The 26257-nt window shown below is 46.5% G+C and overlaps 3 protein-coding genes across 6 annotated transcripts in view; 2 read left to right on the forward strand and 1 right to left on the reverse strand.

The window, feature by feature from the left end:
• DDX42 (DEAD-box helicase 42) overlaps positions 1-14179 on the forward strand; it is a 39949-nt gene extending 25770 nt beyond the window's left edge. For both annotated transcript variants that reach the window (XM_047833439.1, XM_047833440.1), the window contains 11 exons: positions 1426-1545; positions 2416-2592; positions 3294-3422; positions 4015-4114; positions 4687-4734; positions 5257-5354; positions 7252-7528; positions 8711-8937; positions 10591-10701; positions 11834-11935; positions 12587-14179. In XM_047833439.1, the coding sequence (XP_047689395.1) occupies positions 1426-1545; positions 2416-2592; positions 3294-3422; positions 4015-4114; positions 4687-4734; positions 5257-5354; positions 7252-7528; positions 8711-8937; positions 10591-10701; positions 11834-11935; positions 12587-13276 (2079 nt within the window). In that variant the 3' untranslated portion in view covers positions 13277-14179. The remainder of the gene's footprint in view (positions 1-1425; positions 1546-2415; positions 2593-3293; positions 3423-4014; positions 4115-4686; positions 4735-5256; positions 5355-7251; positions 7529-8710; positions 8938-10590; positions 10702-11833; positions 11936-12586) is intronic.
• On the forward strand, positions 1339-26241 carry PSMC5 (proteasome 26S subunit, ATPase 5). 3 transcript variants are annotated; one of them, XM_047833457.1, is made up of 13 exons: positions 1339-1351; positions 6256-6261; positions 22589-22660; positions 23715-23784; positions 24104-24201; positions 24375-24431; positions 24504-24734; positions 25048-25174; positions 25271-25461; positions 25549-25647; positions 25738-25848; positions 25943-26029; positions 26132-26241. In XM_047833457.1, exons 3-13 carry the CDS (start codon positions 22589-22591, stop codon positions 26183-26185), a joined length of 1197 nt encoding a protein of 398 aa, XP_047689413.1. In that variant the 5' UTR covers positions 1339-1351; positions 6256-6261; the 3' UTR covers positions 26186-26241. The 3 variants fall into 3 exon arrangements, with proteins under 3 accessions (XP_047689413.1, XP_047689411.1, XP_047689412.1); XM_047833455.1 differs by lacking the exons at positions 1339-1351; positions 6256-6261 and adding an exon at positions 21727-22026; XM_047833456.1 differs by lacking the exons at positions 1339-1351; positions 6256-6261 and adding an exon at positions 21905-22120.
• Positions 14301-21620, reverse strand: FTSJ3 (FtsJ RNA 2'-O-methyltransferase 3). The gene is made up of 20 exons (XM_047833442.1): positions 21417-21620; positions 21137-21242; positions 20578-20624; positions 20372-20451; positions 19793-19892; positions 19506-19700; positions 19311-19426; positions 19099-19203; positions 18913-19013; positions 18609-18689; positions 18339-18485; positions 18065-18200; positions 16530-16708; positions 16261-16381; positions 15908-16173; positions 15565-15650; positions 15376-15475; positions 15076-15259; positions 14888-14982; positions 14301-14806 (listed from the first exon to the last, which is right to left on the reverse strand). Exons 1-20 carry the CDS (start codon positions 21481-21483, stop codon positions 14614-14616), a joined length of 2505 nt encoding a protein of 834 aa, XP_047689398.1. The 5' UTR covers positions 21484-21620; the 3' UTR covers positions 14301-14613.
• Positions 26242-26257: the final 16 nt, after the last annotated feature.

A 26257-nucleotide genomic window follows, 5' to 3' on the forward strand; every position in this document is an offset into this window, starting at 1 on the left:
TTAAGGTATACTCAAATTAATATGTAGCATATGTTTAAAATAATTAGAAGAAGAAATTAACACCTTAGAATATGCACTCATTTCAGAATAATAGTTTTAAATTGCCAAAAAGCTTTGGGTTGCACATTGACCACATTGTTTAGGCACTGCTGGATGTTAGTTAAGTGAAACACACAGATGGTACAGTAATATCTACTCTAGTGCAGACAGCTTTCTGGCCTGTATCTGCCTTACCAGTTTCTATGTGACATTTGAACTTCTGTTTTCCCAGAGAGGATGCATGCATATGCACGTATTGTCTATTTTCCAAGGCTAACTGCCCCCCACTCCTCCCCCTCAAAAAAGCCCTTTAAGTGAAATACTGATTAGATATATCAGTATGAGAAGCATTGCAAGGCTACTACTGTTAGAGTCAAAAAGGAGGCTATAAACCCCATTCTTCACCTGAGTAGTTTGAACAATGTTTTACTGTGGCTGTGGACCATCATTAAGTGGGATACTTAATTCTTCAGGCAGAACTAAAACTGGAAACAATAGATTGTATCCAGTGGGTATAGACATGTCTTATTTGGAGCTCATTTGCCCTTTTTATTTGAAGAGTAAATTTTAATTTTTTTCTACCATCTGGTTAATAGTTACTGCAAAATGGCAAAAAATACTCATGTCTTTTTCCAATCATTGAGCAATATTTTTTATTTCTTAAAAGGAAATCTTGATTTAAGAGCTTTCTAGGCTCTTAATCATTTAAAAATTTTTTTCAAATCTTTCCCAGTTTATCTGTTTTGTTTTTTTCCTTCCAAGATTTTATGTAGATTCAAGTTAGTTAACCTGTAGTGTAATATTGGTTTCAGGAGTAGAATTTAGTGATTCATCACTTACATATAACACCCACTGCTCATCCCAACAAGTGCCCGCCTTAATGCACATCACCCATTTAGCCCATCCTCCCTGTCCCCCACCTCTTCTCCAGCAATCCTCAGTTCTCCATAGTTGAAGAATCTCTTATGGTTTGTCTCCCTTCTCTGTTTATCTTACTCTTCCTTCCCTCCCCCTATTTTCATCTGTTTTGTTTCTTAAATTCCACCTGTGAGTGAAATCATAATGGTATTTGTCTTTCTCTGACTTATTTTGTGTAGCATAATACACTTTAGCTCCATCCATGTCATTGCAAAAGGGGCACTTAATCATTTTAAATCATATGACAATTATCTCAGGAATATTTAACATGGAGTTTTTTATGTGAGGTTTTAGATCCGTTATTATTTGAGTTCTACCTTTTCAAACAGTGTATGTGTTTGGCCACAGACTTGTATTTTCCCTTTTTTATACTCAAGCTAAGTATAAGATACAGGTAAACACCATTGAACTTCCGATGCTGCTTATTTTGAAGTATGAGTCATTCCTGGGAGTTGTCTTTATCTCTAGGTCTCTGGTGCTGCACCTCCTAGACCAGGAAGTAGTTTTGCTCATTTTGGGTTTGATGAACAACTTATGCACCAGATTCGGAAATCTGAGTACACACAGCCCACTCCAATACAGTGCCAGGTAAGTAAAACATAATGAAAGAAAAACAAGGTAGAATCATATCCAGTGACCATACTTATTCTACAAACAATGCAAAACAGTAAAACAGCATTTGGTCCAGAATTATATTGACGTGGAAAGAAGTGGTCTAAATATTTCCTATTTGGCTTAGTCCTTTTGCTTTAATTAAGGTGGGGGGAGGGGGGGAGAACATACATGAAATCCAAGAATATTTTTGAAATCTTTAAAAATTAAAGAGCAGAAGTGAATTATTTACCATTCTAAGATGTTGCTAATAGGGCTGGGAAATATTCTTTTGTATCTGATAAATGTCTTAAAGATACATCCTGAAGAAAGCAATTCATTAGGCCTAAACATAACAAAAAAGATTTGTGGGTAGACAAATATAGCACTGTCAGTGACTAGGAATCCTTTGTCTCTGATATGAAAATTCTCACCTCTGTAACTGGAAGTAATAACTTGTTTTCCATTTATATGTTGGATTTATTCATTCCTATGCAGAATATGAGAATTTTCTGGATGAGTGAGATAGTCTACCTTCTCATGGGGAAATTTTATTTTTTAATTTTAGCAATCCACTTACACTATGAATTGCAATTTTTCATTTCTGTATCTCAGGCTAAATATAGTCATTCATATTTTGTAAATGGTGGCTGATCCACCTGAAGAGAATGATAATATTATTTCCTATAAATCAGGAATTTTATGGAAATGCTAGGTATTTCTTGTTAATTTATAGACAGTGTGCATAACCCATCAGGTTATTTCTTGTTTCTTTGGAAATGAATGTCATTGATTTCCCCAAGATTTCCTTCAGTACATCTTTAAAATTTTAAAGTTTAGGGTAGATATATTTTATTTTTTCTGTAGGGCGTGCCTGTGGCGTTAAGTGGTAGAGACATGATTGGTATTGCCAAAACAGGCAGTGGAAAAACGGCCGCCTTTATCTGGCCGATGTTGATTCATATAATGGACCAGAAGGAACTGGAACCAGGTGATGGACCGATTGCAGTGATCGTGTGTCCTACTAGGGAGCTTTGCCAGCAGGTATGTACTTGGTGTAGAATGCTCCCTTTCGTATGTGAACTAATGTGGGACTAGCCAGTCAGTTGGATAGGATTAACTAGGAAACTTTTTTCATTTTTTAATTATGTATTTATTTCAAAAATATGTCTATTTTAGCGAGAGGGAGTGAGAGAGGGGGTGGGGCACAGAGGATCTGCTATTAGCACATAGCCTGACATGGGGCTTGAACTCACAAACCATGAGATCATGACCTGAGCCAAAGTCAGACACTTAACCGACTGAGCCACCCAGGTGCCCCGGGAAACTTTTTTCAAAAATATGGTGAAATGAACATAACATTTTATAATTTTGATCATTTTTTAAGTGTATGGTCCAGTGGCATTAAGTACATTCATGTTGTGCTACCAGGAAACTTTTGGAAAATACTGTTATGTATTTTCTACATAATGAAGTACATACTTTTCCCTAAAAAAAACTGTTTTAAGAGAAAAAATACATGGGAATTGTTTGTGTTTTCCTCCTGGGTTAATTCATTTTGTTTGGGTAGAATGGATTATAATTATAATGGCAAAAAGTTAAAAAAATGAATAATCTAGATTGTAGACAGTCTGTTGGGATGTACGTGATAATGGTTCGTTTACTTTCAGAACTCACTTTTGCGTAGTAACAGATACTTGTCAGTGTCATGGTTTGTTCATGTCATTGTGTCCACAACTTTGCAGATCCATGCAGAATGTAAGCGGTTTGGGAAAGCGTATAATCTTCGATCAGTGGCCGTGTATGGAGGAGGGAGCATGTGGGAGCAAGCCAAGGCTCTTCAGGAAGGGGCAGAGATTGTTGTGTGTACCCCAGTAAGTATGTCTTAGGTTTAAATGGCTCCTCGGCCACTTACGGAATGGTATGGAAAAAGGGTTGGTTATTGAATGGCATGCCCCCTAAAATGTGTTATAGCCGGGTGAAGAATACTCACCCTGTGACTTTGGTTTAATTTTGACTGGTTGACTAGATTAGCAGTCTATTAAGATTAATAGGTGTAAATTCTCCTTTGTTTTAAATCGGTTTTTGTGTTGTTGTTTTTTTAATGCTCTCTTGGAAAATGGGTCTGTGGTTACTGAGAGCATCAAGAATCAGAAAGATATTTGGAATATAGTCAGAATTGCCTAGAAGAGTATAGTCTAAACATTAAACCCCATCAATAAGGTTTTAAATTAGGTCATTTTAAAATACCTCACAAAATAGTTCTGGCCATTTTCTCACAATTAGGTTTAGGTTTTTAATTTTTCTGTTCTTTTGTGCTCTGTAGTGCATGAAGTCCAAGGCTGTCAGACCCAGTGTCTTACAGTCTACAACTGGATTATTAGCACTTTTGCCAGGAACACAATTATAGAAAGTTCTTGTAAATGCCTTTAATTATACTCACTATGCATGTTGTGAATCTTATAGGGTCGACTGATTGATCATGTGAAGAAGAAAGCTACCAATCTTCAAAGGGTCTCTTACCTTGTGTTTGATGAAGCAGATCGCATGTTTGACATGGGATTTGGTATGCCTTTAATACCAGTTTCTTCTGCTCCCACACTCATGATACTCGCTTTTTCCTTGTCTTTCTAGACTTAACTTTTTTTCTTTCTGTATGAGAGAAGCTAAAAATACTCTTGTACAGGATTAGATCGTTAGCTATTTTTAGGAGTTCTCTCAGGAAGTATACATTAGGCTTGGCTGGGTTACAGATATTTGGAAGTGCCTTTGTATATAGGAGGAATATTTTCTCTATATTTTTATTCATATGCCTTTAATCATAGAGGTCAAGTTCTGTGTTCTTAGGTAGGTGGATGTCGTATCATTGAAGGCCCTTTGCTTTCCTGTCCTCCCTGACTAAGCCAGATGTGTGAAATTCTGAATAACCCATCTTTACTGATTGGAACACTGCTGGGCCCAGCCCAGCTGGGAGGAGGGAAAGTGTTTCTGGGTTTCATACTAAATGATAGGTCTAGGAGTTTCAAATTTTCCTTAATAGTTATAACTTCTCACAGGAAGATTTTTACTAAAATGACTTTTTCCCAAGCATCCCAAACTATAGTACAGACTTCTAATGTTATTTTATTCTGCTTCCAGAGTACCAGGTGCGATCCATAGCAAGTCATGTCCGTCCTGACAGACAGAGTATGTATGAAGCAGTTTTATTAAGTCACATTTATATTCAGAATAAACAATTAAGTATTTTATAAGCACTCACAGTATGGCAGCAAAAATGATCATGTGTGTCCTGGTGAGAACCATAGAGGAGGATATAAAAATAGTCTGTCTGAACTTGACAGGACTTTAGAGATCATCAGATGTAACTCACTTGTTTTTGCGGAGGATAACCCCAGGCTGAGGATTAAGTGACTTGTCCCAAGTTACACGATGTTATCAGCATGTAGAGGCAAAGCACAGTGCAGATCTGCTGATTTGAAGTCAGGAGCCTCTTTGAACCATGCGGACAGTCCCTGTCTTACCTGAAAATGTATAAAAATAGAAAAAGGAAAATGTTTTTTCCTTAGTAAATCAGTTTTGAAACTAAGTTTAAAGTTTAGGTGGGTTTATTTTATAAGCTGAATAATTCTGAATGTTAGTAGGAGGCTTAGTGGATATTCAAAAAAGAAGTCATACTGTTTATGTAACAGAATTTACTCTACTTTTTAGCCCTCTTATTCAGTGCAACTTTTCGGAAAAAGATTGAAAAACTGGCCAGAGACATCCTGATCGACCCTATTCGTGTGGTGCAGGGAGACATTGGCGAGGTAACCCTAATAAGCAGGGCCAGATGGGACCCCAGTGGGTTATTTCTCAAATTATGAAGAAAACAGAATTAATTTCTCCCTTTTGAGAGGAAAATTATGTTGTTATGTATTTACAAATGAGGCAACACGATTCAGATTTGTTTTAAAAAACACAAGGTAGGAGGATAGAGGAGACAACTAAATTGTCAAAATAGGGATAATTATTGAAGCTGGGTGATGGGTACATGGGAGGTGATTACGTTCATTTTGGGTTTTTTGCTTTGTTTTTTTTTTTTGTTTGGTTTTTTTTTTTGTTTTTTTTTTTTAAATTTTTTTTTTCAACGTTTATTTATTTTTGGGACAGAGAGAGACAGAGCATGAATGGGGGAGGGGCAGAGAGAGAGAGAGAGGGAGACACAGAATCGGAAACAGGCTCCAGGCTCTGAGCCATCAGCCCAGAGCCTGACGCGGGGCTCGAACTCACGGACCGCGAGATCGCGACCTGGGTGAAGTCGGACGCTTAACCGACTGCGCCACCCAGGCGCCCCGGTTTTTTTTTTTTTTTGAATGTTTAAAATTTTCCATAATAGGGGCGCCTGGGTGGCGCAGTCGGTTAAGCGTCCGACTTCAGCCAGGTAACGATCTCGTGGTCCGTGAGTTCGAGCCCCGCGTCGGGCTCTGGGCTGATGGCTCAGAGCCTGGAGCCTGTTTCCGATTCTGTGTCTCCCTCTCTCTCTGCCCCTCCCCCATTCATGCTCTGTCTCTCTCTGTCCCAAAAATAAAATTAAAAAAAAAAAAAAAAAAGAATAAAATAAAATTTTCCATAATAAAAGTTAAAAACTTTTAAGGGGAAAAAAAAGGCTTTGCCTGGAAGACTACTAGTCAGTTAGGATGGAACTGACATTTTGAATGCTTATAGGAGTAGCAGGCTAAGTGCACAGCATGGAGTGGGTGAGACTTGAAAGCCCTGGTGAAAACGAACTCGTGGCATTTTCCTTACCTGTGCATACGTCCTGTGTGGGAGATCTCTGAATTGTGATTTGGAATTAAAGTTGCCTAGAGAATTCCTTAAGTTGTTTGAATTCCTTAAGTTCTGTACAGTTAGTGTTTTGACACTGCCCACTTTTTTTCTTTAAAAAATTTTTTTTAACGTTTATTCATTCTTGAGAGACAAAGACAGAGTGCAAGTTGGGGGAGGGGGGGCGGGGAGGAGCAGAGAGAGAGGGAGACACAGGATCTGAAGCAGGCTCCGGGCTCTGAGCTGTCAGCACAGAGCCCGACGAGGGGCTGGAACTCACGAGCTGTGAGATCATGACCTGAGCCGAAGTCGGACGCTTAACCGACTGAGCCACCCAGGCGCCCCTGGAAGTTTTATTTTTAAGGTTAACATTTCCATCAGCATTGCCAAAACAATATATTGCGTTTTGATTCTTTTTTTAATTTAATTTAATTTTTTAAAATTTACATCTAAAATTAGGGGCTCGAACTCACTGACCATGAAATCATGACCTGCGCTAAAGTCAGACACTTAACCAACTGAGCCACCCAGGCACCCCTGTCTGCATTTTGTTTTTTAGTGCCTTCTATGTGCATGTATGAATTATACTAGGAGCAGTGAGTGGGAAGGACAGAAAAGGAGCTTAATTGATTAGGGATAATCTGAACAGGCCTATAAAGAGGTCTTGCGAAGTACTTGGGCTTACGACTTAGGTGTATGTACAAATCAAGGGAGATGGAGAGCACAGCAATTTGAGAAGGAATGCAGGTTTTGAGCTGTACTTGACTTGCTGAAGGAAGGCCCAAGGAGAAGAGGGACTGTTCAGGGTTCTTCTAGATGCAGGTGGAATGTGTGCCATCTGGTCCTTGCTCAGGTGCCCCTTGGTGCAGATGTTATAGTCATCTGTTTCCTCTTTTTCAGGCGAATGAAGATGTGACACAGATTGTGGAGATTCTTCACTCTGGGCCTAGTAAATGGAACTGGCTTACCCGTCGTCTGGTGGAATTTACCTCTTCAGGAAGTGTCCTCCTGTTTGTTACTAAAAAAGCCAATGCTGAAGAGTTAGCCAATAACCTTAAGCAGGAGGGTCATAATCTTGGGCTGCTTCATGGGGACATGGATCAGAGTGAAAGAAACAAAGTCATTTCAGACTTTAAGAAAAAGGACATCCCAGTCCTGGTGGCCACAGATGTTGCAGGTAGAGTATGACTTCCCCCAGTGACCTTACATTTCTGTGTTCTGAACAGGCCGAGAGATGGCATTCTGCTGGCCTGGCTGGCCACACCAAATGGAACAAGCGGTTCAGAGTATAGTGATTACAATCTGGAGCTTTGGGTACCACTTTTCACTTAATGTTTCTCTTTGAAAAAAAGAATCCCTGGGGCGCCTGGGTGGCGCAGTCGGTTAAGCGTCCGACTTCAGCCAGGTCACGATCTCGCGGTCTGTGAGTTCGAGCCCCACGTCAGGCTCTGGGCTGATGGCTCAGAGCCTGGAGCCTGTTTCCGATTCTGTGTCTCCCTCTCTCTCTGCCCCTCCCCCATTCATGCTCTGTCTCTCTCTGTCCCAAAAATAAATAAACGTTGAAAAAAAAAAAAATTAAAAAAAAGAAAAAAGAATCCCTGCAGTGGGAAGACACTCAAGGGGGGAAAAAAAATGTTGAGTCATTTAATCATAGGCGAGGCCTTTGTTGTATGTCCGAATGTAGCAGCTGTCTTATGTTAATTGGGCCTACTTCACTCAAGATCAAAAAGGTTTTTAAGTATGGCTCTTGGCTTGCATTGTGTTCTCGGTTTTTTGTTTTTTATTTTTGTTTTCCAATTTTCTTTTTAATGCTTATTTGTTTATGAGAAAGAGAGACAGTATAAGCAGGGGAGAGGCAGAGAGAGAGGGAGACACAGAATCTGAGGCAGGCTCCAAGCTGTCAGCACAGAGCCCGACATGGGGCTCAAACCCGTGAACTGTGAGATCATGACCTGAGCCGAAGTTGGACACTCAACCGACTGAGCCACCCAGGTGCCCCGTGTTTTCAGTTTAATAGTTGCCCCTAAAAACTCGTGTTTTCTCCCCAAAAGGAGATAATTTCTCAGCTTCAAGGCAATTTGATGCTGGCTTTAGTTATTTTATATGTTCTTGGTGCAAGAGAGAGGCCATGGCAGAAGGCATCTGTCTCAGGCTAGATGGCCTGGCATCATAGAATCGACAATGGTGGGATTTGCTCTTGAAGGGTAACTTTAATTAAATGCTTGTGTATTAGCTCACCAAACCATACACTTTGCCTAGAGTAGAGGAACGTGGTTTCTGAAAGAGCCAGCATTTTGGATTACATTGTTTTTTCTGACTCATGCTGAAAAATAAAAGAATTTGGTTGTTTTTATTTCAGCCCGTGGTCTGGATATTCCTTCAATTAAGACCGTCATTAACTATGATGTGGCACGAGACATTGATACTCATACTCACAGGATTGGCCGCACAGGACGAGCGGGTGAGAAGGGCGTGGCATATACCTTGCTGACCCCCAAGGACAGCAATTTTGCTGGTGACCTTGTCCGGAACTTGGAAGGAGCCAATCAACATGTTTCCAAGGAACTCCTAGATCTAGCAATGCAGGTGAGGGGCTGGGCACACTTCACATTGCCCCAGGTTATAAAACTAAGTGAAAAAAATTCAACAAGCTTGAGAAGATAACATAGAAACAGGACAGGAAAGTTGGGGCCGTGGGTGGGGACAGTGCTTATGACAGATCGGTATTATAGGACATTAAAATTCATCTGGTCCATCTGCTGATCCTCTCCTTTCAGCAACATCTGTTTGAAAAGCTATTCCTTTTTGTGCAAAAATCTGTCCCTCTGAAATTTCTGCCTGCTTGCCTCATAGCATACTTGTAAGTTTAATCTCAAAGATGGCTACTATTTCCCTTACCACTCTTTCTCCCAGTCTTCTCCTTGGGGGGTTAAAAATGTGTGATGTCTTAAGAAAACGATATATTTAACTATTTTACGTAGACTTAGGTCTCAGACCTTTGACAACCTTGATTACCGATCCAAAGCTGGGCGTTCTACTGAATTAAGTCTTGAGTCATCTTTTATTTATTTATTTATTTTTAATGTTTATTTATTTTTGAGAGAGACAGAATGCGAGTGGGTTAGGGGCAGAGAAAGAGGGAGACCAGAATCGGAAGCAGGCTCCAGGCTCTGAGCTGTCAGCACAGAGCCCGACGCAGGGCTCGAACTCACGAGCTGTGAAGTCACAACCTGAGCCGAAGTCAGACGCTCAACCGACTGAGCCACCCAGGCGCCCCTAAATCTCTAGTCATCTGAACACATCATCCCCGTATTACAAATGGATTCAGTATAATCATTCTGATAGTAAAGACTTTGTGTTTTTTAGATTTACAAGCCAGCTCACAGAATAGCTTATCCATAATGTACTCACAGTGTGGTACTGCTGTCCATGCTCGGGGTTCTGGGAATAAAGGACCTGCATTGCAGGAAGGAATAGGATACGGTTTCCTTCTCTTTCCTGGGTACAGAGAGCCAGTCGTAAACTACATTTTCAAACAGGATATATCTTGTCTTTGGCTTTTTCCTGCATCCATTTTGTGCCTCATGTTTCCTGTGCTCTCAGACTGTGTGGTCAGCTTCCCTGGCCAGTGCCTTTCTGAAGCCAGCCCTACCTCTTAAGTACTTCATTTAGATTGTAACATGTGATTGTCAGATAAAGGACTAACCTCTCCCAGTCATGTTGGCATTCTGAAGAGAATGTGAATAAATCTCATGAGTAGTGTTCTGCTAGTGATAAGTTCAAGGAACATTTTGGGCTATGGGTAAATAAAACTTTCAGTTATGGGGCTACCAGTCCTGGACGTCTGCCCCTAGAGCCAATTCTGATGAGCCTCACTTTACATAGCCTTTTTCCTTTACTTCTGAACCCACCAGTTCTTAAAAGCTCCATTATTTGTATAGTCCAGTGGTATGTATAGATTGAGATCTAGAAAATCAGTTCATTTTCCTCTAGGAAATTAGAAGAGGCCAGAGTAAGTGTTTCATATCTGAGGCTTGTGTGATCACTTCCCTTCCTGGTGCTAAGAGTCCTGACAAATTTGGTGGACTAAACTGTTCCTATGAACAGTTGCCATAAAAACGTTGGCTAAACATGAAGCAGTAAGTTCCTCCCTCCCCCTTAATTTCCTGTTTGATGTTGTCTTCTTTCTCTGGCCGCCTCTTCTTCCCCTCGCCTAACCTTGAATTATGTTCAACACAGAATGCCTGGTTTCGGAAATCCCGCTTTAAAGGAGGCAAAGGCAAAAAGCTGAACATTGGTGGAGGTGGCCTAGGCTACAGGGAGCGGCCTGGCCTAGGCTCAGAGAACACGGTGAGTCCAGACTACAGTAGTGCCCTTAGGGCTGGTCCTGAGTCCTGGAAGAGGTTATGACTATCCTCATCTACCTGTGAAAGCCTCTCTGAGTTCAGAACCTTGTCTAGAAGGGAATGTTGTGACTTCTATTGAAGAAGCACCCATGTGTACGTGGTGACTAGACCTGCTCAGGAAATAGTCTAGATTAGCAGTGGTTTGCAAACTGTGGTCTCTGGCAGCAGCAAACTGCAAACTTGTGCACTATCCCAGGCCTGGTGAGTTAGAAACTCTGGGAGGTGGGGCCCAGCAGTCTGTTGTTACAAGCCCTCCAGCAATGGCCTAGAGCCTGCTGCTACGAACACAGGGTCACTCTGTAAACTCTACTGTATCTTGTAACTAAACTCAGGAATGCTTCCTACATTCGGTGGGAAATAGCACCAGAGTGAGGTGAGAGCTAGCTTTTCTCACAGAACAGTTAACAAAAGTGTCCCCTCACTGGCTTTCTTAACTTTGATTCCAAACCAAAGTAGAAAGCTGCCAGTCTGTTTCTGGAGCGTTACAGTTAACTCAGTGTCTTTGAGAAGAATCTGCTCCTGTGTCTCAGTAACAATGATGCACAGGACACAGATGCTAGCGATAGCTACCGTTGAGCACTTACTGTATGCCAGGGCCAGCCACTGCAGGCCGTCCTGTGTATTAAGTCCATCTTTACATCCACCCAGTGAAAGCAAGTACAGGTGATAAACCTGAGGCACCCCAAGTTACACTCCAGTAAGTGTTGAAGCGGAGACTCAGACTTAAGAGTGGAACAGTGTATATGCTACATGCATACGCTGTATACTGCCTTGTGGCCTCTTTGTCCGTAGCATAAAGCTCCACAGAATTATATAAATATCAGGTTTGTGTGCATAAATAGTACCACATGATCAGCTTTGAGCATTATCTGACTTCATTTCTAATATATTAGGGTTAATTCCCCCAAAACAGAATCACTGGGTTAAAAGTCATAAATAAAACATTTTAAAATGATTATTACTGTACCTTTTTCCACAAAATATAAATAAAAATATCCTGTTCCCATTGCAGCGCCCACTTCTGTTTCCAGTATATTGAGGCCCATTCTGTCCTCATGGGTATGCTTGTTTTTTAGGACCGAGGAAATAACAACAATGTAATGAGCAATTATGAGGCCTACAAGCCCTCCACAGGAGCCATGGGAGATCGGCTGACGGCCATGAAAGCAGCTTTCCAGGTCTGGATTTAAACATATAAACAAGCTTTCACTGGTAACTCTTGGGCTGTGATGACGGGCCTAGTCTTTCTGAGATGATGGCTGGGCTTATATGCTTGATGCTGGATTTAGAGCCTTATCACTGCTTTCAGTTTGGAGTATAAACTTAGTGGTAGCTTACCTAGAGGTGTAGGTGTAGAAGCTAGGGAATCTCCTCCTGCTGGTCACTGACCTCCGTCATCCCAAAGCCCAGGACTGTTGTGCTGCAGCAGGGCTGGTGTTCCCTCCCTGCCTCCACAGCCAAGAGTTTGCCTGCCTCTAAGACCGTTGTAATCTGATTGAGAGTAATTGCCATTTTCCAGCTAAGACAAGTTTGATTCTGTAGTTCTTACGAATTCTGAACACGTCTTCTATACTTATCCTCCAGTTGGCTGGCTAACCAGCTGAGCCTTAATTTATACATTTTATCTGCCCTCAGTGATGTTTCAGTTAGATTCCTAGGTTTATTCTCTCTCATTAATAGAGGAACATAGAGACCACAGAGTAATGGGGCCATCAGGATGCTCAAATCATCGTGCCAGGATAGCATAGAATTTGTGTACCTTCTATTGCCAAGCTTATCTGTCCAATTTTCTTGAACCCGCTATCTTACCTACTCCTGTTGTCTTTTAGTCACAGTACAAGAGTCACTTTGTTGCTGCCAGCTTAAGCAACCAGAAGGCAGGAAGCTCTGCTGCTGGGGCAAGTGGATGGACTAGTGCAGGGAGCTTGAATTCTGTTCCAACTAATTCAGCCCAACAGGGCCATAACAGTCCAGACAGCCCCATTGCCAGCGCCGCCAAGGGCATCCCAGGCTTTGGCAACACCGGGAACCTCAGCAGTGCTCCAGTGACCTACCCTTCCGCTGGAGCCCAGGGAGTCAACAACACAGCTTCAGGGAATAACAGCCGAGAAGGGCCTGGGGGAGGCAACGGGAAGAGAGAGCGATATACTGAAAATCGGGGTGGCAGCCGCCACAGTCACGGAGAGAGTGGCAATCGGCATGGCGACAGCCCACGTCACGGAGATGGTGGTCGCCATGGAGATGGATACCGCTACCCAGAAAGCGGCAGCCGTCATGCTGATGGTCACCGTCACGGGGAGAACAGACATGGAGGAGGTGGAGGCCGACATGGAGAGAGCCGAGGCGCAAACGATGGTCGGAATGGTGAAAGCAGGAAAGAAGGTTGCAATCGTGAGAGCAAGGTGGACCCCAAGGTGGACAGCAAGATGGACAAGATGGACAGCAAGACAGATAAGACAGCTGACGGTTTTGCTGTCCCCGAGCCACCCAAGCGCAAGAAAAGTCGATGGGACAGTTAGAGGGTATGTGCTGAAGTGTGGAATCAATTGTCTTTAATTTTATTTTTAGAAAGATTTTTGGTAACTAGGTGTCTCAGGGCTGGGTTGGGGCCCACGGTATAAGGACCCCCTGCCCTTAGTGGATAGCTGGAGCTTGGAGACATTACCCTTTCATCTGGATCAGTTTTCAGATGTCTTCTTAGCAAGCTGCTTTGGTCCTTGGAAGCAGCGAGCGCTGGGAACTTCCTTTTGGGCTCTGGGTGAGTTGTCAAGGTCAGTTGGGAATACCTTGGAAGAAAGGGCCTTCTAGGGCACAAAACTCACTCTAGGTTTATATTATATGTAGCGTATATTTTTTACTAAACTGTCACCTTATAAACATCTACAAATAAAATTCCTTTTCTTAGCTGTGTGGCCAGGCAGTCCCTTTTAGGAGTTGGCTTTCTGCAAACCCAACCCACTGAAGTGTTTGTTAGAGATTTGGGGAAGCATTTTGGTGCTTCTAGACTTTGCAGGGAAGGGAGATGTCTGATTCTAAGCAGGAGTCCATGGTCAGGTTCCCCAGCCAGGTTTGTATCCAGTCCTGAGACAGGAAGCAGCAGCCGCCTGCCAGACCCAGAACCTCTGCCCTTCAAGAGGAAAAGATGATCCTGGAAACAAGACTGCTCCAGGTCTGAAGTGTTGCTAAATTTAAACAAAAACTCTGACAGCTTTTAAAGTGTCTTCTATTTCATTGTATTTTTTTTTTTTAACTTGCCACAATGGTAGAAAAATCTTTTGCTGAAATGATTTTGATGATTTTTGTTCTATCTTGTTTATAAAAGGAAAAGAAATATACATCCTTCGAATTTTGTGACTTTGTGAAGGTTTCTTTAAGATGTGCATTCCTTTCTGCTTGCTCTAGTAAATGTTTTACTACTGGGACCTGTGGATTGTTTGTCATTTGTACTTCACAGTGAGTACATACAAAGTAGGATTTATAACAGTGCAGCACATGGTGTGAACACCCAGGTGTTGGAGTTAACGCTTAATGGGAACTAAACTGTCCGGAAAAAAAAGTACCCTGGTTTTTATTTGGATGAATGGAGGAGGATGGGGGAAGACCAGCGATACTGAATATGCCACCCCAACAGTAACCTTAAAAAAAGGTATGTGTGTTCAATACCCCCACAGGACGGATCCGAGACCTGCCTTCAGGCAGGAGGACGTCTCCTCACCACGCAGGACCACCTTGAGAGTTCTAGGCACCCCACCTGTGTGTCCACCCGCTGACTGGGATACAAACGAGACTGTAGCTGGTACCAGGGGGGCCAGAATCACCCCTCTGCGTCCTCACACTGTCTTCTCAGAGGCTCTGCTCACTTCCGTCTGTGTTTTTTCTTCTGCTCTTTCCTTTGTTGTGCTCTTTGGTCCTTCTTCATCCTTGAGTCCACCACTTTGAAATGACCTCTGACCCCAGCTGGCCGGCGCACTTTGCGGCCCACACCTTTTTTGGCTACGACATAGGTGACTTGGCGTTTCTCCCTGCCGAGCCCAGCCTTCTTGTAGAGGCTGTAAATGGAAGGAACAGGTTCAAGGCTTCCTGCTACTTTTCAACCCCACGTACCTTTGTGGGTGATCCCTCTCCCTCACCTCCTAAGCTGAGCCACTTTCTCTCGTTCAGAGATGTCCACAGTGTTCACCACAGCCTCTGCCTTCTTCTTGGTTTGCTCCAGCTTCTTTAGCATCTGTCGGGTGGGGGCGGGGGGGTAGGTGCTCAGTGAGACCTTTTCCCAGCTCCCTTCCCTGCACTCAGGCAGCCCCACTATTTACCCTCCTACCCTCCGTTTCTTTCTGGCTTTGGCCTCAGCAACTTTCTTGATGGGACGCGCATTGATTTCCCGCCAGCGTCTGCGGTAGTGTTCCACCTCCTTCTTGTCAATGGGCAGCTGCCGTACCCTGTGCTGCTTTTCCTCCTGCACAAACCACTCCGGAAGCTCTCCCTCCTCCTCGTTAAACGTATACCTAAGCAGAAAGAGAACAGCAGCCCTGAGGACCCCTCCAGGCTTCCTAAAGCAGAAATCACCCCCTTACCCACCCCCCAGTCAGGGCCACTTCTCATGACTTTCTGGCCCTCTTACCTGCTGAAGGAATCATCTATGAGGTCTCGTTTAGCCTTTTTGGAAGAAGCAATGATAGCACCTAGGGCAAGGCCTTCAGGGTCTAGTATCCTACGTTTCACTAGAGAGAAAAAGGGACAATGTCAAAGCCTCCTTCCCAACACGGAAACTTCCAACGTCGCCTCCCATTCCATAAGGCGTGGAGCTCACTTGGGTCCTCGATGGGCACAATCTCAAACCCGTCTTCATCTGACTTGGGCCCACGGCTTCGCTTCTTTCCATGCTTTGGTTCCCAACTGCAGAAGGGGGACAATCATGTACTGTTCTGCCATTCCCCAGACCCACTCCTGCCTCACGCCTCAACCACGCTTCCTATTTAAGACTTGAACTTCCAAAAACACCCTCCCAGGCCATACCGCACACCACTTAAATCAGAACCGTTGGTACTTCTTAAAACTCACGGTCTACAGCCAAAGGTGAAAACCCCGAACGTGGAGAAACGGTCACAACCACTGCTTTTTCATCCCTTCTCCCGTCACCTGCAGGCACTCACCTCTCCCCATCCTCGCTGCTGCTGCTATCGCTGTCTGAGCTGCCATCTCTTTCTTCCCCGCCAGGCCCACTGGTGGCCTCTGCCTCTGACGGAGCCCCTGCCCCTGCTGGATCCTTCTCCTGGCACGGGGGAGGTTTTTCCTCGGTCTTCAAACTGGAAGGAGGTGGCAGCTGCTGCCGCCCCTTCCGACGGCTCTCATACAACAGCTGCGCTTGACTGATCTCCAGGGCCTCATCCGCATCATCCTCAAGCCCACTGAAGCCATCCTGTGATTGAGAAGGGGAATATTCAAGCCGCCTTTCTCCCAGGGAATGCTCATTCCCTATCTTTCTGGGCTGCCAACCTCTTCTTACCTTAGAGAACCACAGACTGGCTTGTTCTTCCCGCAGTACCGTCCTTTCCTCCAGTGGTACCAGCAGCGGATTCTCCTCTTCTTCCTCTTTGTCACCATCTTCTACTTCAGCAAATCGTACACTGCAGACCCAAGGAGAATGGGTGGAGGATGGGTGCCCCGGAGGACCTGCTCCCTGACACCCTCTGGCAATCCGTACGACCAGCTGTGCTTCAAAACTCACACTGAGGGGGTCAGTACTCCCTCCTGCACGGGCACCGCCGCCCTTACCGCTTTTGGTCCTTTAGACGCGGAGATCCTCCAACTCCCGCCAGCTCCTCTGGATCCAAGTCACTGTCCAGAGATGTGTCGTCATCCTCGACATCTGATACATAGATGTCATCCCTTGGCACATCAGACAGAAATGTGTCCGCAGCACTCATATCCCCTTGTGTTACCTCCTCTAACAACTAGAGTTTGACAGAAACAAAGAGATCAAGGGTACTCCTAAGGAACATACTACTGCTTCCCCCCGCCCGGCTGTGTTATCAGCAGAGCTTGAAAATACGCTGTGGCAAATACAGAGAAGTGGCAGGACTAAATGTTTAACACCTCCCATTCCAGACCAGGCCACTATCCCACGCGCTGCGCTGTCTTCCAATAGTACCAGAAATAAATTTTAAAAAATACCCCAAAGCCTATATATAACATCAAATGTTAAAATAGTCTGAAACGCTGGTTATTCTTTAAAAATTACTCTCAGAAAGCACATCGCCTTCTGAAAATAAATCTACGAGTTTTGTTTCCACGGAATAAAAGAGCCCAGGCAACATACATCTAACAAGAATGATTTCAGTTACAAACTCAACCTCAAAATCCATTTTCCTAATAACAAAGCTAGCTGTTCTTGCGAGTTTACCACATTAGCAGTGATTATACCTAAACCCTCTTTCGATTCGTCCCCAAAACCCTGGTCAGTAGGTTCTATTATTCCTTCACAGATAAGGAAACTAAGGCAAAGAACTACTCTGGCAGTCTGCTCCAGAACCACCGTGCTCTCTCCCTCCTGCACTTGTACCAAAGATGACCCGGTTTCCCTTCCCACAAGGGCCACAAAAGTTCACTGTGCTTGTTGATGCTGCTTTTATGATGGAAAAGCAGGTTCTCCAGTATTTGGCAGAAAGCACCACCTAGCAGCCTATGGCGTCAAGGTGCTAACTCGGTCTTGGTGAATGGAAGAAGGCTGCCCTCCTCCGAAGGAAACCATCATGCGTCCTGGTATCCCAGTTACCCTGGCTGCATCTACTAGCACCTAAGCTTACTGCAAAGAGTGTCTCTTAGTTCTAATATTCTAGTTCTATGAGAATAAATGCACATCCTACTCATAAACGTTCCTGGGCTTATCATTTTAAATGTCCTTAAACGTTACTTATTTTTTTTTATCGTGCAAGCAGGGGAGGGGCAGAGAGAGAATGTGAAGTGGGCTCTGAGCTGTCAGCACAGAGCCTGATGCGGGGCTCAAACTCACAAAGCCCAAGATCATGACCTGAGCCCAAGTTGGACGTTCAACCGACCGAGCCACCCAGGTGCCCCTAATCTCGTCATTTTAGTCGTATGTTTCTTCCTGGCTTTTCAGGCACAAAGCTCTAGGTTCTTTCCCCCGTCTCCTCTCCCCAAAAATGAGGCCCCTCTCATTTTATGGGTGAACACAGCAAACGTGAGCCATGAACATTCAGCACACTTAAAACAGACATTCAGTGCCCCCCACGTCCAAATACCTAATGAGATCCATCGGTCTCCTCAGTGTGCCCTAACCTCACCCTCACCTGGTGACCCCGGATGGTGCGCAGGGAGAACATGCCAGTCTCCCCCTCATCTGCAATAGAAACCCCAGGAAGGTCCATCTTCAGCTCCACACGCTCCCGCTGTTTTCTCTGCTCACGCAGCAGCTTCTTTTTCTTCCTGAGGGGACGGACAATTGAGGAATCCTGCCTGCCCAGCTCTAAAGGTTCCCCATCTGTGCCTTCACCCCCTCCTCCAGCTTCACACACCGAGGCGCTCCGCAGCGGGGCTCCCCAAGCGCCTCCCCACTCCCCTCACCTCTTTAATTCCGCCACCTCCTGGGCCTTCATCTCCGCCAGGGTCCGGTCGAGTTGCTCCTCCTCTTCTTCCTCCTTCGAGGGCTGCCGCACAGTCCCGGCTGCTGACTCTTCATCAGCCTCCTCCTCTTCCTCTCCCGAGCTGAGACTGACCACGGGGTCCAAGCACTTATTTTCTCAACACACTTCCCCACCAACTTTGCTTATTTTCTCAACATGCTTCCCCACCAACACACAGTCAACACCTACCCTGGTCTAATTCCCTCCTCACCTGATGTCCATTGCCTTCGCCTGCTCTTTCAGCTTCTTGGCCACGTGCCGCCGAAGCTTCGTTCTCCAGTTCAGTAGGGACCTGCCCCAGAAATACCGTTTACTGACCCTGCCGTTTCCCTCTTTGTCCCTGCCCCCTTTTTAGCCCCGCCCTCCCAATCTCTAGCACAGCAGCATCCTGTTCCCAGAAATCCGATGCTAGCTGAATTCCTCAAATGCCTTGAGGAAGAAACCGCTGCTGCGTCTTCAAAGGCCTTTCCCTGCCTTTGGGGCCCCTGGCACCTATGCCCGCCCCTGCCACACACCTAAGTTCCTTGCGCCCTAGCACTTTGATGTCCTGACAGCAGGCCCGCACATCCTCAGTGGTGGCTGGATGCTGTGCCAACTCTTCATCATCTAGCAAGATCTGTTTGGGAGTAAGGAAAGGAATCGGGAGATTTGGGGCTCACGTTTCTGAGGCTTCCTTCCACCCCTCAAATCTCAGGACTCACTTCGCTGGCTTTGGAGAGGAAGTCAACAGGGTTGGCAGCTCGGAGAAAGTCGGTGACTGAAGTTCGGTGATAAAGGGTGAGGTCGCCCTCAGCATAGCCTTCAGCCTTAGGGAGGGAAATAAAGTTAAAAAGGCCCTTCTAAGCTAAGAACCACCAGGCCCAACCTCCCCTGAGTTCCAGAACCTGAGAGTGGTCCCATTCCCCAAACACACCTTTGGCTTCTTCTTAGTCACCAATTCGGTAACAGTCTTGGCCTGAACTTCAATCTCCTTGAAGGCAAATTTGGGGTCAAAGAATTTACTGTCAACCTTGTCAGGAGCCAGGAATCCTAAGACGATACGATATATAAGCAAGTGTGCTTTGGCAGCTAAGAAACCGAGTCACGAGAACAAAAATGCGATGCCCACCCTGGCAGACTACAAAGATCTCCGCAGATTCATGGCGGGAGGCTTGGGGCTTAGTGGCCTGGACACGGCGAAAGAGCTGCTGGAAGATCCACAGTAGGGGCTGATAGTCACGAGAGCGAAAAACCTTTGTGATAAACCAGCCACCGCGGGCCAGAAAATCACAAGCCAAACGCAGAGCCATCAGTGTCAAGTGGGCTGTGGGAAAGAGACAATTAGCTGAGGACCTCTGCAGCCTGAGAGGGCTTGCCCACCTCCGCTCTCCTCTCCAGGCCCCCCACTCTTGGCACCTTGTGAATAGGCATCGTGGACCCAGCTAGCCCCAACATTGGGGGCCCCATCATTGAGTACAACATCAACTTTCCAGGTCTTCAGCTCCTTCTTCAGGGCCTACAGAGAAGAAGAGGGACTAGAGCAACAGGAACACAGAAATGGCCATGAACGGGGTCTCTGGTCCAGTGATTTGTCTACCCAGTCACTTGCTGAATGCCCACAATGGGCCCAATACTGTGCCAGGCACAGGAGACACAATGATAAAAATATATAATAGTAACATAATAACAACAACAACAACACACCTTCAAGGGAGTTACATTCTACTAGGAAGCCTACTGGAAAAGATTTCAATGATATCTCTGCACTTCCAATTCTAAACACCTCATTCCTGATTAAAATAAAACCTGCAGTGGAGACTAAGCATATCACAAGCCTCGTCATACAGAATGTGCAGACACTGCTCAAGGCATGTTACACAGAAAAAAGCTTGCGTTCAGGGGATCTGGGTAGTGAGAAGTCAGATGTGGCTGCGTGCATGTAAACCAGAGAGAGAGAGAGAGAGAGAGAGAGAGAGACAGAGAGATTCCTATTACCTGCCTACAGCGTTCTGTTGTGATGTCCTCCTGGAGTGTCACCACATTGGGAAGAGGCTTGATTGGAACCAGGTCCACTCCTGGAAGAAATCAGGTCAAAGAATTCCAAAAGCCTGCCTCAAGCAGGGAGAAAGAAAACGGAGAACACAATCAGTATCTCACACTCCCACCCCTTTAAACCCTCAGGAGGGCCACCTGTTACTCACCCACAATAAGGCTGGATACAGGCATAAACTTAGCAGCCACCTGCAACCTATTAAAGAATAATAACGATTGGGGCGCCTGGGTGGTGCAGTCGGTTAAGCGTCCGACTTCAGCTCAGGTCACGATCTTGCGGTCTGTGAGTTCGAGCCCCGCGTCGGGCTCTGGGCTGATGGCTCAGAGCCTGGAGCCTGCTTCAGATTCTGTCTCCCTCTCTCTCTGCCCCTCCCCCCTTCATGCTCTGTCTCTATCTCAAAAATAAATACACGTTAAAAAAAATTAGTAAAAAAAAGAATAATAACGATTAAAATAATCCAAGACCGTTCCTTTTCCTCTCTTGACAATGTGAACTCTCACCATGCGTATTAGAACCGCTATCAGGTGCACTGGCCAGAGCATGTAAAATACACGTTTCAAACTTCTCTGCGACCTACGTCTACAATAGAGAAGTTTGAGGCTGATATTGTTACCGCATTCCTCCCTCCCCCAATGCAACTCTCAGTCATCCAAGGCCGGAAACCAAAGAACAGCCATGAAGAGCCACAGGTACCGGCTGTTACTCACCATCCCCCTGGCGCAGCACACAGGTCCAGCAAGGCTCGGGCTTTCTGCAGGAACTGAAAGCGGCGATTTAACTGGATCAGCTTGAAAGCAGAGCGGGAGCGGTAACCTGGGGGCACCGACAAAACGTTAAACTCGGCGGGGCGTTTTCCCAGGAGTTCTGCGGTCTCACAACCCACCACCCCGTCTTCTAAACTCAAACTCAATATTCGGAAAGGGGCGAATCGAAAAGGTCATTCGTTCGCTCTCTCCCTTGGTGGCAACGGCGCGGGCCTTGACTCACCGGTCTCCTTCGCCAGATGATAGAACTTGTCCCTCCGGCTCTTCCCGACTTTGCCTTTCTTGCCCATGGTGGAACGGGGTGTGTGGGAGTAGTGTCACTCAATCTGGAAACAAGGTAGAAATCGAAAAGCCTCTTCCCGAAGCGCTACAGTCCACTTCGGTGCGGCAAACACCTACCCCCACCACCTTTTTCACTACTCGGGTAGCGGCACACGAGGGCAGCACACGTACTTCCGCTTCCGCTTGCGTCGCTTGCGTCCCCGGCTCCAAGTGTCCGCCATTTTGAGCGTGGCCTCAAGTACTGTAAGTTGGAAGTTGGGGCCAGAGGAACAGATTACCTGAATTAAAACTGAGTTCCTAGGGAGCAAAATTTAGGAATTCTGTGGCCTCTTCATCCCTTTCCAAAGCACCTGACCTCGCGTAGCCACCTTCCCATCATGGCCTCTGTTTTTGTAAACTTCTCGCCGCACAACCCGCCCATTGACCCGGAACTCTTCTCTGCCAGGGTTGTCGGGCCCCTAACCCCTGCTTCTGCGCCTGCGCGCCAAGGCGGCTCAGATGCCGGCAGTCTCTGCGGGAGAGGGAAGATGGCGCTTGACGGACCGGAGCAGGTATGGCGGCTGCGGCTGCCGGGCGGGGACTGGGGGCTCGATGCGAAGAAGGCGTGATCCGAGGTGGACTGCCAGCTGGGGGCAAGAGGGTCGGGTGAGTCGGGGTTGGGCGGACCAATCCAGAGGGGGCCCTGCCTGGGACTGGATCTGCTGTGTCAGTGCCGCCCCCGGCGGGTAAGGGCCGGGAGAGGAAGACAAGACCCCGTGGAAGCCAGAGTGGGTGAGGGGAAGGGTGGGAACGGAAACCGGCCCGTCCGCGAGTCGCAGGAGGCAGGGCCCCCGATCCTCCTGGTGGCTCCGCTTGTAAGTAATGATACCTCGGGTTTCTATAGCGCTTGATTCGTTACAAAGCACTCCCGTGTATGTTGTCTCTTGATCCTCCTGAAAGTCTTAGGAGGTAGGCGGCATTCTTAGTCTGCTTTTAGTTTAGTCATGGGGAGTGGAGGGTTCTAAAGAGATGGACTGAGAAATTCGAACCCAAATCATTCCTCCAGAGTCCGGGCTGGAAATGGGATTTTCCCTTGGATTTTTAGCCTTTTCAATAATTACACTGTGTCTTCAGATGGAGCTGGAAGAGGGAAAAGCAGGCAGTGGACTCCGCCAATATTATCTGTCCAAGATTGAAGAATTGCAGGTGAGGACGGACTCCAGAGGTCCAGAGGCATCCCCCTTCTAGGTAGAAAGGGGATGAAGGATTGATGGAGCATGTGTCTACCAATCCATATCATTCCCCTGGGAGCGCAGTGGAAGAAATAACTAGTCAACCATAACAAGTATACAAGTTGTCTCTGGTTTCTCTTCACTCCCACCCCTTTGAAAGTCATCAATATTCAGTTTATTATACATCGCGAAGAGTCAAATTTTAACCTAAAAGGTTCCTTTTAGCCAAAGATCGTTCTTTTTAGAAGAAGCCTGAACGAGTGGGTTTCTTATATAAGAGAAGACATAAGCTCAGAAAAGATTTAGCACACTGGGGTTGGGGCAGGGTGAGAGGAGGAGGGCAGACAATTGCCCAGTCTGTATAATGCTGATTCCATGGGACTGAATGAAAATTGGGCAACCCAGAGCTCTAGCCTACAGATCGAGCAAGAACTACAGCAATAAGGAAATTATTGAAGGATAATATTGAAGGAAAATGTTGAAGGACAACCACAAGGACAGTTTCTGAACTCTTGGTACTTTTGCAGCTATCAGGTTTATCATTTTTGAAGTGCTTTTACAGGTGATCTCGTTTGTTCTTCATGATGGTCCTGAAGAGAGGCAGGATAGGTGATGTTATCCATGTGTACTTACAGTTTGGTAACAGACCTTTTAAATGGCTTTCTTTAGCCTTATCTACCTATTGGCAGCAGTGGGGTTAGAATTTAGCCTTCTGACCCAATGATCTTTTCACTCTATCATGTTATTGACCCATGAGAAATTAACTAGGACAGCCAGCTGTAACATTTCTCCATTTGGGCTTATTATTCCTGGACCAGCATTAGGACAACTAGCCTGTTTTGAGGCCTGCCCTTGGTCCCAGGGGGAATCTTGGAAGAAAGGATAGCGTCATTAGGATCATGTTAGACAATCTGTAACGTTCAGGTGCCTTGTACTCTTCTGTCACTCAGCTCATACCAGCCTTGAGGATCTTGGCCAAGAGTTGAATCTTCTAATATTTTCTGTTCTATGTTTCTTATCCTCCACAGCTGATTGTGAATGACAAGAGCCAGAATCTCCGGAGGCTGCAGGCACAGAGGAATGAGCTCAATGCGAAAGGTGAGGAGGAAAAGATGGGAAGACTATATGGGCATTTTGTCCGAGGTCTGATTGTTCAGATTTCCCTAAATTGAGACTTCACATGTGGTGCTTATTGTTTTCTCCTAGAGTCCAAGGTCATGCTTTGCACTGTTATATGGTTGTTCATGCGCATGCCTCTCCTGAGCTCCATTGTAACTCCCTTGAAGACCTAAGTTTTGACTTTCTGTGGTCTTTCTTCCAAAACTTTAAAATGGTGCTTAATTCACGCATACTGAATTGACTCACGGGAGAGGGGACACCAAAGCAGCTGAGTGACCCCTGACTCTTTCCCATCCAGTTCGCCTACTGCGGGAAGAGCTACAGCTGCTGCAGGAACAGGGCTCCTATGTAGGGGAAGTAGTCCGGGCCATGGATAAGAAGAAAGTGTTGGTTAAGGTAAAGGCACCATGGCCCCCAGGAAGCAGCCCAATGCCCAGGGCGTTCCCATACCTTTGTGTGTAGCCTTGCCGGGACACCTGTTACTGTTCTTTTAGGACTCCTAGGTCTTCCTGGGCAAGGTGGGTGGTTTAGTGGCCGTCAGGAAAGGTCACGAGCGCTCGTTTCTTTAGGTGCATCCCGAAGGCAAGTTTGTCGTAGATGTGGACAAGAACATCGACATCAACGATGTGAGTATGGCGTGTGGGGGTTTGGGGTCAGCTCTCCCCACAACACTTGCTGACGTCTCTCCTCCCGCCCAGGTGACACCCAATTGCCGAGTGGCTCTAAGAAACGACAGCTACACTCTGCACAAGATATTGCCCAACAAGGTGGACCCCCTGGTGTCACTGATGATGGTGGAGAAAGTGCCAGATTCAACCTATGAGATGATCGGTGGACTGGACAAGCAGATAAAGGAGATCAAAGAAGTGATCGAGCTGCCTGTCAAGCATCCTGAGCTCTTTGAAGCGCTGGGCATTGCACAGCCCAAGGTGAGAAGCGAGGCTTCTGTGGGAGGGCCCTGCTGTTACTGTTCGTCCTGTCCCGGCCAGAGTGAGCACAGGGCTCAGGACAGACTGGACCCCGCTTAAGCTGGCCCTCCCCGTGGAAGAGGGGCTGGGGGAGAGGGTTGCCGCAGCAGCACTGAGGTGGTTCAGAAAGAAGCTTTACGAGGGACCTTGGCATTCGGTACTTACGGTCCTAGCATCTAGTGTGAGACCTAGGCCAGAGCGAGCGCTCAGGAAATGTTCACGGAGTGTGGTGTGGGGGCTGGCTTCTGCCCTGAGTTCTCCCGTTTCTCTCTAGGGGGTGCTGCTATATGGGCCCCCAGGCACTGGGAAGACACTGTTGGCCCGGGCTGTGGCTCATCATACAGACTGTACCTTTATTCGTGTCTCTGGCTCTGAATTGGTACAGAAATTCATCGGGGAAGGTAACTGACTAGACACCTGAAAACGAAGAAGCGAGTGGGGGGAAGTGAGGGTAGGGGACTCATTGCCTCCTTAACGCCCGCCTGGCCTCTGCACAGGGGCAAGAATGGTGAGGGAGCTGTTTGTCATGGCACGAGAACATGCTCCTTCTATCATCTTCATGGATGAAATCGACTCCATTGGCTCCTCACGGCTGGAGGGGGGTTCCGGAGGGGACAGTGAGGTGCAGCGCACAATGCTGGAGCTGCTCAACCAGCTGGATGGCTTTGAGGCCACCAAGAATATCAAGGTGAGGTGGTGTCCAAGGAAAGGCCCTGGGTGAGGTGAGCCCGAGGAAGGGCTCGGTTGATGCCACCACGCCGCTTTCTCCACTCAGGTTATCATGGCTACTAACAGGATTGACATCCTGGACTCGGCGCTGCTCCGCCCTGGGCGCATCGACAGGAAAATTGAATTCCCACCCCCCAATGAGGAGGTTTGTGACGGGCAGTGCCGGGAGCGGCTCCGGCTGTGGGGGGGGGGGGGGTGGGCCACGGGGCTCAGGCTTTTCCTCTCTCTTCTCTAGGCCCGGCTGGACATTTTGAAGATTCATTCTCGGAAAATGAACCTGACCCGGGGGATCAACCTGCGGAAGATTGCTGAGCTCATGCCTGGAGCGTCAGGGGCTGAAGTAAAGGTAATCGGAGAGCCCGAGTTGAAAGGGGCAGAGGCAGAAAGGTCCGAGTTCGAGGGCATACGGCAACAGTGCCTGGCTTCCTTTCTCTGCTCAGGGCGTGTGCACCGAAGCCGGCATGTATGCCCTGCGGGAGCGGCGAGTCCACGTCACGCAGGAGGACTTTGAGATGGCAGTGGCCAAGGTACAGGCCTCTACCTTCCGGCCTTTGTGGACGGGGTCTCTGGAGCAGTGGGAAGAGAGCGTGTGTCGGCTCAGTTTGTAACCCAATGCTTTCTCCCTCCAGGTCATGCAGAAGGACAGCGAGAAGAACATGTCTATCAAGAAGCTATGGAAGTGAAGCGGTGGTCTTTTGTGTGGCTCCTTCAAATAAAGCTCTGCAGGACAAGCTCTTAAGGACTTCGGTCTGTTA

Source organism: Prionailurus viverrinus, chromosome E1 (genome assembly GCF_022837055.1).
Source record: "Prionailurus viverrinus isolate Anna chromosome E1, UM_Priviv_1.0, whole genome shotgun sequence".
Lineage (NCBI taxonomy): Eukaryota > Metazoa > Chordata > Mammalia > Carnivora > Felidae > Prionailurus > Prionailurus viverrinus.

Bases quoted from the DNA above. Each gene is read 5' to 3' on its own strand.
- FTSJ3 (XM_047833442.1), bottom strand. From the start codon at position 21,483: ATGGGCAAGAAAGGCAAAGTCGGGAAGAGCCGGAGGGACAAGTTCTAT. The intron at 16,709-18,064 runs GTGAGGGTGAGG...GTCAAACTCTAG, and splicing joins GCACCATCCGGGGTCACCAG to TTGTTAGAGGAGGTAACACA. The intron at 15,476-15,564 runs GTGAGCTCCACG...TTTTCTCTCTAG, and splicing joins TGTGCCCATCGAGGACCCAA to TGAAACGTAGGATACTAGAC.
- PSMC5 (XM_047833455.1), top strand. From the start codon at position 21,853: ATGGCCTCTGTTTTTGTAAACTTCTCGCCGCACAACCCGCCCATTGAC. The intron at 25,175-25,270 runs GTAACTGACTAG...GCCTCTGCACAG, and splicing joins ACAGAAATTCATCGGGGAAG to GGGCAAGAATGGTGAGGGAG. The intron at 25,648-25,737 runs GTTTGTGACGGG...TCTCTTCTCTAG, and splicing joins TCCCACCCCCCAATGAGGAG to GCCCGGCTGGACATTTTGAA.